The sequence below is a fragment of the Dermacentor andersoni genome, chromosome 3, assembly GCF_023375885.2.
Source record: "Dermacentor andersoni chromosome 3, qqDerAnde1_hic_scaffold, whole genome shotgun sequence".
NCBI classification, from domain to species: domain Eukaryota; kingdom Metazoa; phylum Arthropoda; class Arachnida; order Ixodida; family Ixodidae; genus Dermacentor; species Dermacentor andersoni.
In genome coordinates this window covers 58704676-58714622 of record NC_092816.1, presented here as the reverse complement: position 1 = coordinate 58714622, position 9947 = coordinate 58704676, and the positions used below count along the sequence as shown (strand labels likewise).

The window sequence follows — 9947 nt, the reverse complement described above, 5'->3', positions numbered from 1 at the left end:
TCAAAACGCAGCCCTCGCTGCTTTCCTGTCGAGAATGCTACCTGTTGCCCCGACAACGTGCATGGCGTTAGTGACCTGGAAGTACTGGACGCGCAACAATAAGGAAAGGAAGGGCCCGCGATAGATTATTATTGTTCAGGGACAAGATAAGCCCCAAAAGGGTGCAAACTTCCCGCTGGTTCAGGATGCCCGAATTTCGCTGTCGATGATCTAGTCAATACAATGGTGCTGCAGCTGGCGGCATTCGTTCGTGGACAGTCCCACCAATTACAACAAGCTGCTTAGACAAAGCAACAAGCGTCTGGTGGACCTTTGTATGCACAGGTAAGTTCATTCCCGATGGGGTTCTCGACTTTGCCAAAGAAGGTGCACTGAAGTGGAATTCCACCACGAATGCCGCAGCAGGGAACGAATGATGCAGACACGCAATTTTACTATAAGGGAACATCTTCCTTGGATCAATTCCCAGCATTATTTTGCAAAGCTGAGCTTCGACCAAGAGTGTAGCCCTGTGACTGCATGTGTAGCTTGGAGCACCTGAAACTAAATGCCAGTTTAAACTGGTAAGTTATTTCTTAGAGAAGCACCGACACTGTACCAGCACACGCTTCCCACACATTAGAGGATCACAGTTAGCAAGTATGAAGGTCTGAAAACATATTTTATGTTCAATTCCAGGGCCATAACACAATGCCAAAACTGGCGTCATTGACATTGGGAAGTCCTGACTCTGAGCAAAGCTTGCCGACACTGCATAGCAATATGGCTAGGTATGATGGCGTTGTTCATAAAAAATAATCAGGGTACACTGGCACTTGATAGCACCTTTTCTAATGTTCATGGACAGCTTGGACCTTCAGTGAACATAAAATGGCCACAAATTGAAAATGTCATGCGAGTGCTCCTGTAACTATTATCCTAATTCTTTGGCAGCAGTAGATCGACCATTGAAAAGATAATGAAAGCCAACTTCATTTCAGGCCTAAACTTCGCGATGCCATTTATGTCTGCACAATGTTGCGAATTTTGGACATTTACATTTAATGAGAAAGATAACCCTAAGACTCAATCAACAATTCTTGCTTTTTTTACCCTCACTTTTTACTAAATTTACAACTTTGAAATTCAAAAAAATCAAAGGGCAGTGAAATAGAGCGCTGAGGAGGAGGTCTCGAATAAAAACAGCTTCAAGACAGAAGGGAGGGACGTTGCATACATACGCACATATATATGCCACACGCAACTTGTATTTTAAAAATCTTTATTTTAACCGCAAAATAAAACTACTATATTTCAAAACTGGCGTCAAAAAGTGACAAGCCTTCTGGGTGAGGAGGAGAGGACCACGTGTGTGGAGGGGAGGGGAGGGCAGAGAGGAGAGATTGGCTGGGGCAGCAGAGATCACGCGTTGTAGGATGATGAGGAGACATTGCCACCATGGCCGGTCCAGTTGGTGTGGACGAACTTGCCGGGCTCGGAGAGCCGCTCGTACGTGTGCGCCCCGAAGTAGTCCCGCTGGGCCTGCGACGAGTGCGAACACATGGGCTGTAATGCAAGGCTGTGCGTACTTACTAAAACAACTCATTTGTGTTTTCATGGTTTTTACGTTTTCCCAGTAGAAACTATTACAGTGAGGAACTGCTAAAGCTTTGTTCAACCACGAAGCTTTATTTCTGAAGGCATATTGGGTTTCCTTTGTAACTTCATGCTATTCTCATAAAACATACCCCAGCTTTCAATTTTCTGGGGAATTTTGCAAGAATAGAACTCTGGCTTTCCGTGCCAAAACCAAGATCTGATTATGAAGCCAGCCTAGGTGGGGAGAATCTGGATTAATTTTGAACACCTGGGGTTCTCTTAACATGGTCTGAAACGTAAGTGCGTGAGCGTTTTTGTACTTAATCCCCTTCGAAATGTGACCACTTCAGCCTGTGCTGAACCTGCAATGTCGACCTCTGCTGTGCAACACCCTAGCCACTGCATTACCATAGTGGGTGTAAATTTTGGCAAGACTGATCTGCTTACAGCTAGGAACGATAATGATATCCCACTTGGATAATGCACATTCCTGAACAACAGATCTTTATCTCTCATTACTTTCATCTGAAAGCATAAATCTTCATGGTATTCAATACATGCAGGAAGTTTAGGAAATCTATATCAACAAAGTTCTAAGGTATTTAATACAGGCTGGAGGTTTATTAAATTTATAGAATATAAGCTCCCGTTAATTTGAATCACTCGAGGCTCCTAGACATGCACCGAAATTCAGAAATTACCTGCTGATGTAAATCATCATGAAGGGTATTGTCCAAGAGAAGCAAGTTTCTAAAAAGATGCAACCGTGTAAGGCTAAGCAGACTTTTGTTTGCCGAGTGCTGTCAAAATGTTGGATGCAAAAAAAGGATGAAAGACTAAAAAATATCTAAACTTTTATAACCAGGATGGTCTTGAACTTATCCTGTTCTAATCTTAGTGCACGCGGCCATGCATGACTGTTCAACTCTTAAGCACAACACTGCAAGTAGGTGTCATCGCCAGTTAATGCTTCCTCGAGTGTTTAAACCGTCAGTTTATACATAATATGGCATGTTCAAATCTGACATCAAAATGCAACAAATGTTTTCTCATTCCCCTCAAACATTTAGTCTCACTAAGCCCATTTTTGCGGGGATGAGCTTTTAACCAGTACAGCCTCTCGAAGTCCCTATGGACGTTCCAATGTCATAACGCTAAAGGGATACATACATATACCTACCTAAACACCATGCAGCTTTAGACAATTACTCTCACTCTAAACTTTACTAGTTCTGCTTTCTACTTTGAAATAGATTGTTCACAGAGCTTTGAACATTATCTAGCATGCTACCAAGGCACACCTGAATAAGGTTGGCCGGCAGAGTGTCTGAGCGGAATCCGTCATAGAAGGCCAGCGCAGTGCTGAATGCTGGTGTGGGGATGCCTAGCTGTGCAGCAGTGGCCACCACGTGGCGCCAGGAAGTCTGGCAGTCACGAATGGCATCCACGAAGAAGCTGTCGAGCAGCAGACAGCTCAGTGAGGGGTTCTTGTCGAAGGCTGCCTTGATGTTGCCCAAGAAGGCACTGAGGGAGAACGAGAACAATGCAAATAAAGAATTGATTCACGTAAGGCTGACGTCTTCTTTTCTTCACCCAAAAACAAAACTGATAAAAGTGAGTCAAAAGTGACAGTGCAAGTGAGAAACAGACTTGGATCGCTAGCTTTCGGCACAAGCAATGGGGGGTTACAACAAATGTGAAGGTTTTTTCACACAAACACATTAAAAAAATCAAATTATGGGGTTCTATGTGCCAAAACAATGACCTGATTATGAGGCACACTGTAGTGGGGGACTCAGCAAATTTTGACCACCTGGGGTTCTTTAATGTGCACCTAAATCTAGGTACAGGGGTGTTTTCACATTTCACCCCTATCGAAATGCGGCTGCCGTGGCCGGGATTCGATCCCGCGAGCTCGTGCTTAGCAGCCCAACACCACAGCCACTAAGCAACCCCAGCACACACACCTTCAAGAAAAAATGTAACCGGAGGTCACGTAGGTTATCTTAAGCACTGATTTGTTACAGTTTTACTACAAGCAGCAACTGTTTTACAAAATGGGCCAATTATGGTTGTTCATTATGTTTGTTTGGGCATAGTAAGAGAATATATCTTAGAAGTCATACCTGGGTTGAATAAATCATCATACATATTCAAGCTGGCCCTTCTAACCACTACACCACAGCTGCTTAGTCCCAGTGAAGAGAATTTTGTTGTCACATTGTCCATACCTCAAAGGAAAGTTTACAAAGTAGAATTAATAGTATTTATGATTCAGAACATCTAGAAGTGTGAAAGTGATTAGTGCACTTGAACCTGGTTATGTTAAAGTTGCATCCAATATGAAAATACCTTCATTATATCATATTTGTTATAAGAATATATCCGTTACATACTGATATGGGCAAGACAGATTTATTCCGTTACATCAAATAAATCATTATGTGTTCATTATGTAGAGGGTAGACTACTATTCCTACACCTACTGTTATCAGCTTGCAGAAAACTATCTCACCTATGCCTTTTCCATGAAATCTACAATCACAACTTATATCTACGTTCTGTGTTCAACTGCCACATACATATCTTGCATTTCATCTCGCATTAACCATCGCCAAAAGGTAAGCATTCTGCACTGCAACACCGTCTGCTTTTCTTCTCCAAACAAGCGAAAGTTAGAGGAACTTACCCGCATCACTGACAAGCATAACTGGCACCAATGACTTTCAAACAACTTTCCAAAGCTTTATTTTATAATTAATGTTCTGATTGACAGTATGCTCTGTCAAAGTACCCAACTGTTCCTATGCGATCTTTTTTTAGTTAAGCCGTGTGTTTTGTGTTTATGCTTTTTATTTCGGCTATATATATGTTTTATATATCTGTTATGTGTATGCCATGCCTGCCATGTTTTGCTTATGCTTGCCGTTTTTTGCCATCTATTGTACTACGCTATATATCCAACGCTTCCGGAACAATTCTTTGTTTCTTCTGTTAATCATTACTTTTTACATGTCTGCTATTTTTTGTACCTATGGTCCAGCTTGTGTTACTGCCTTACCTCTTACCTTTGTCCCTCCCCTCTGCAATGTAGTGCACGCGGCACCTTGACGGTATAATAAAGAAAAATAAGCATGACCCATGTGACTACCAATTACGCTGTCTCTAGGATCAGCCATTCTGATTACACTATCTCCAGCATCACCCTACTTTGCCATTATGCTGTCTCCAGGATCAGTCCAATCTGCTCAGCGAGAAACCATGGGCAGCAAGGAAAACAAAGCTTCACTTTAATAAAGAAACTATGCACTTATTATGTGCTGTCCTGTGTTGAGCTATTTGACAATACAGAAGCCGCCACGATCAGTAAAGTTTGGGAGGGCTTGCAAAGAAAGCATCGGTTCAGTACAATCGAAGCATCACAAACAAAAAAGCTGCACCATGTGTTTGACACTGGCCATCTTAATAACACTAGCACATGGATATCAGTCACACTCACCTCCGGATAATGCAGCCACCACGCCACATCAAAGCGATCGCCCCATAGTTAAGGTTCCACTTGTATTCCTGGGCTGCGCTTCGCAGAAGCATAAAACCTTGGGCATAGGACACAATCTTTGAAGCATACAGTGCCTGAAAGAGAACAAGATGAAAGATTTGATTGGCTCACCATGTAACAATTGACCATTTTTTTGCTTTTGTTTTCCTTTACTGGTCTGCTGATTGCACTTGATGCCCCGAAGCTACACATGGGGCCACAAGATGTGCCAAAGTGGAGGACTCCAATTGTTGCAGCCACCTGTGGTTCTCAATGGGCACCTAAAGCTTGCTACAGGGTAAATTTTGCATTATGCTGATAATTGAATGCAGCCACCACAGCAGGGAACTGATCCGGTAGCCTCAATCCCACCAACAAAACACCACAGCCACTGTACCACTGCAGCAGGCACAAGATGAAAGCTCGCTTCAACAAGAACCGTGCACATTAAAGACTTGTGTAATAAATAAGGAGAAGCAACCTTTAAACATTTTATGCTGTTTTCAGTTATAAAAAATTTATGCTGCTAGAATAAGCCCAACAAGCCAGAACTAAGTTTTTTGTTTTTCAGGCAGTAGACAGTTTAGATTTGCGGCAAAAATTGGCATGACTTATCTGCAACTTTCTGGTACAGCAAATCTATACCACATCTACAACACGACAAAACTGAAATCGGTCTTAGACTGAAAAAGTGGATTATTCTCACCTTCCTAATGTGTTCGACAAACTCCGTGGGGTCACCAGTCAGCTTTCCAGTTGGGCCAGACAAAATCTTGCTCGCCTCAACTCTCTGGTCCTTGAGTGAAGACAGGCAACGGGCAAATACTGCCTCTCCTGTGAATATCGCAAAAGGTATACATTAATAAAACATTAAATTCTGGGGTTTTATGTGTCAAAACCACAATTTGATTATGAGTCATGCCATAGTCAGGGACTATATATTAATTTTCGCCATCTGTGGTTCTTTATGTGTACCTGAATCTCAGTACACAAGCGTGTTTTTTGCATTTCGCCACCATCAAAATGCAGCCACTGTGACCGGCATCTAACCTGTGGCCTCAGCCTCCACAGTGCAATGCTATTAGTGACAAGAACTTAGAGTGGTGCCCTCTTGCGAGTGACATCACATCCAGGATGCCACTCACTCCAGCTTGCTCGGCTGCTGTATCCGCTCGATTTCTTCATGCATGCTCAGGTACTAGGCGCACCAGCCATACTTCTTGAAGGATGTCGCAGCTGCTTTCTGCTTTCACACTTCTGCAGTTTCTTTTTAAACTGCAGGAATTGTGAAAATTTGTGGCTTGAATATTGCAAGCTATGTAACATACAAGAAAAGGGACTACTGCTGTTTTAATGCAGTGGTGTGCCATGCCTTGTCCATTAATGCAGTGGTGTGCCATGCCTTGTCCATTAATGCAGTGGTGTGCCATGCCTTGTCATTGTCCACTCGAACCTGGTGGTCCTGGGTTCGAGTCCCGGACCAGGACGAATTTTTCTTCAACTCTGAGGCTTTTCTTTCGAGGAACCCGTATGGGTTTCCTTTGTAGCAATTGCTACGAACAGGTGGATGTCTGATTTTGCCTTTATTAATTACGTCTCCACCTTGCGGGTTTCCGCAGAACTACTACGTCAATCCTGTGAACTGCCGCTGGAGAGTGTAGAACCGCGCATGAAAAACCCGCAATTCACTGGACTAACTTCTACAGCTGGCTGTCGCATTGCCTTTGAGAACTGATATATTGTTGTATAGAAGACAAGCTCTTTGAATAAGTTTTGACAAACAAATTCATTGTAAAAATATATTTGAAAGGACCATCATAACTGCACTAGCACAGGGAACAAGAGCGAACAAATGGAAACGCTGCAGGAGGCACCCAGACACCACCTAAACTAAAGCCCCTTTAGCACAAAGTGTAGCAGACGACAGGCGTGAGTCCATGCTGTGACATCACATGAGCTACGCCTGCAGCACCCCTGTAGGTCATTCTTGAGGCTAAAAGTCACTGCGCTACTACTGCAGTTACTTAACATTTCACACAACCAGCATAACACTTGGCTTGCTGACCTTTAGGTGCACATTAGACTCCCTTAAAAATAAACTAACAATGAATTCCATGATAACCTGAACAAGCTAGAATATTTTTGCTTGGTGTCTCACAAATGCTGCAAATATTTTTACGAGGGATTCAAAATAAAACGAACGAATTTCCTATGTCTTTTTGTAGTACAAGATACTATGCATTTTCTCATATGGTTGAGATAACTGCCAAATTAGCCACAATGTAGGTATTGTATGTGAAAAAAAAAAAGAAGTGGGAGCCAATACCCACAATGTACGATTTGACCAACACTGTTCATCGCTTTCATAGCCACAGTGGTGTCTTTCTTGTGCTTACCCAAAGGCACTAAATACTGGGTAGAAAGGAAGCAGCCTGGCTTATGCCATGCTCCTTTTAAGAGATGGGATCATTCAGTGAGCCAAGCAGAAAATGTTTAGTTTCTGGCTGATGAACCTCGCCATCCATTTGTCAGTACCACAGGTAGTCTTTTCCAAAGCCCTCCAATCATACAAGCCACAAAACTCTCTACAGGCTCCACGTTTCAAAGCCCAGACCCAGTTATTTGTGAACAGCATGGGGGGTCTGCCGACTGTCGCATCATTTATGAAAAACAAAACGATAAAATGCCACATTTTGGACAAAGAACAAAATAGGCTCTCATCGTTTCTCTATGATGCACCTCGGTGCACCTACAGAAACAGTGCAATGCAATGTGCAGTATTAGTTTCTTAAAAGGGAAAGGAACTCACCAATCAAAGTAACTGGAATTCCATGCTGGAGTGCAGATATTGCTGTCCACTTGCCTGTTCCTTTCTGCAAGCCAAGAAACAGTACCAACAATGCAATGTTGCATTAAGAGGAATGCAGACATGCAAAAGAAAAAAACAGTATTAAACAAATTTGCAAACAACAAGCACATTTCCAATGCATATAGAACAAAACTTATTGTGGCTTATCAATGCTAATAATGTTTGTTTAATTGTAAAAACATTGTCCAAGGGCTCGAATGAAATTGCACATTTGCCATTGCCAGGGTCAACCACCTGGCATGGAAAATAAGCAATGATTAGAATTGGAGGAGAACAACCCCTAAACAATACAGCCCCTGTACCTGTAACTACAAGAACGCAAAACAAACATGATTATGGGATTTGACTAAGACAATCGGAAAAAACTAAAACGCAAAGAAATACAAGTCAAATAGTTTGCGTTTACCTGCCCAGCAGAGTCTCTGATCTTTGTCACAAGGGGCTCATTGTCAGTGTCCTTGAACTTGAGAATGTTGCTTGTGATTTCAATTAGGAAGGAGTCAAGAACACCCTTGTTCCACTTCGTAAAAACCTGCAAGAAATGCCAAAAATTTTCATTGTTCAAATAGGAACGTGGCTCCTGCATCGGTGGAAAACAATGCACTGGGCAAGTTATGCACAGTATTGCAAGCACCACATGCATGCACTTGAATCCGCACGCAAGGACGATAAGTAATGCATTAGTCTGTCAAGTTCAATGAAAATCTGTATTCTTGACAGGGACAACAAAAACTGCTGCTGCTGCTTATGATTATAGGTCAGTGAACGGTTCCAAAGTACAGTACTGTCTCCTGCTACTTGTTCTGCCACAAGTGTTGGCATGACTTCTGCTAAATGCCGATCGCTGGAACCTTAAAACAACAACTTGTGCAGTTATGCAGAATCGGCGCACATCTTGCAATCTATGAGAAGCGAAGCTTTCGTGAAGTCATTAATCATTGTTATAAATTGGTCGATATCATTCCTGAATCTTTGGCTTAAAAGAAACTAGTGCGCAGTACAATGTGCACTTGCACACCCATGCTACACAATATGGCACATGTGGAGATTTCAAATGGATCGTTGACGTTGGCATGACAGAAGTAGATATGCAATTGTGGCCTAATGGTTCGATCCCAGCATCAAGCGCGTAATTCAATTTGATTGTTTTAAGTGCGAGCTATTTGGCAAGACAGCAGCAGCACCCAGCAGCCACAGTCGGGAAAGTCTCGGAGGGTTTGCAAATAATGCTTCACATGAAAACTGTATCAATGTTAAATGGCACACCAATTGCTTTATAAATATGTTGTGATGGGGACCTATAGGAAGTGTAGGCAACCTTTAAAAATGAAAGCTCACTGAATTGAATAAAAACTGGCACTGCATGCACTCGACGAACCTATCTGCTAGCCGTTCCTGTTCAATCCAGCCATAGTCAGGCATTTCTGGAGGGAGGGCACAGTTTCTCGGGAAGCGTGACTACGTCGTTAAATGTTTTTCCTCAAAGCATACAGAGTACCTGTGCTACATTTAAAGAACAGGACAGACTACGTTTATCATTGCCCCCGACCAAATGAAGAGCATGTTCACTAAATAACTGCAAATCAAACTGCCTAAATATTTCAGGATTTGACTTCAGTAACATGATAATAGATAAAGAGATAAGGCATGTGTGCCTTCCAAAAAGTAACAATGTACAACTCATGTGATGCTGAACTCTGAGGCAAAATATGTGATTGGTACAAGCTTAATAATAATAATATTTTGGGTTTTACGTGCCAAAACCACTTTCTGATTATGAGGCACGCCGTAGTGGAGGACTCCGGAAATTTTGACCACCTGGGGTTCTTTAACGTGCACCTAAATCTAAGCACACGGGTGTTTTCGCATTTCGCCCCCATCGAAATGCGGCCGCCGTGGCCGGGATTCGATCCCGCGACCTCGTGCTCAGCAGCCCAACACCATAGCCACTGAGCAACCACG

The 9947-nt window shown here is 42.6% G+C and overlaps 1 protein-coding gene across 3 annotated transcripts in view; it reads right to left on the bottom strand.

The window, feature by feature from the left end:
* Positions 1–1244: 1244 nt before the first annotated feature.
* Positions 1245–9947, bottom strand: part of Pgd (phosphogluconate dehydrogenase) — a 63920-nt gene continuing 55217 nt past the window's right edge. For all 3 annotated transcript variants that reach the window (XM_050195234.3, XM_050195225.3, XM_055063050.1), the window contains exons 7-12: positions 8392–8517; positions 7926–7989; positions 5823–5950; positions 5078–5211; positions 2880–3102; positions 1245–1521 (exon numbers count right to left, since the gene is read on the bottom strand). In XM_050195234.3, the coding sequence (XP_050051191.1) occupies positions 1402–1521; positions 2880–3102; positions 5078–5211; positions 5823–5950; positions 7926–7989; positions 8392–8517 (795 nt within the window). In that variant the 3' untranslated portion in view covers positions 1245–1401. The remainder of the gene's footprint in view (positions 1522–2879; positions 3103–5077; positions 5212–5822; positions 5951–7925; positions 7990–8391; positions 8518–9947) is intronic.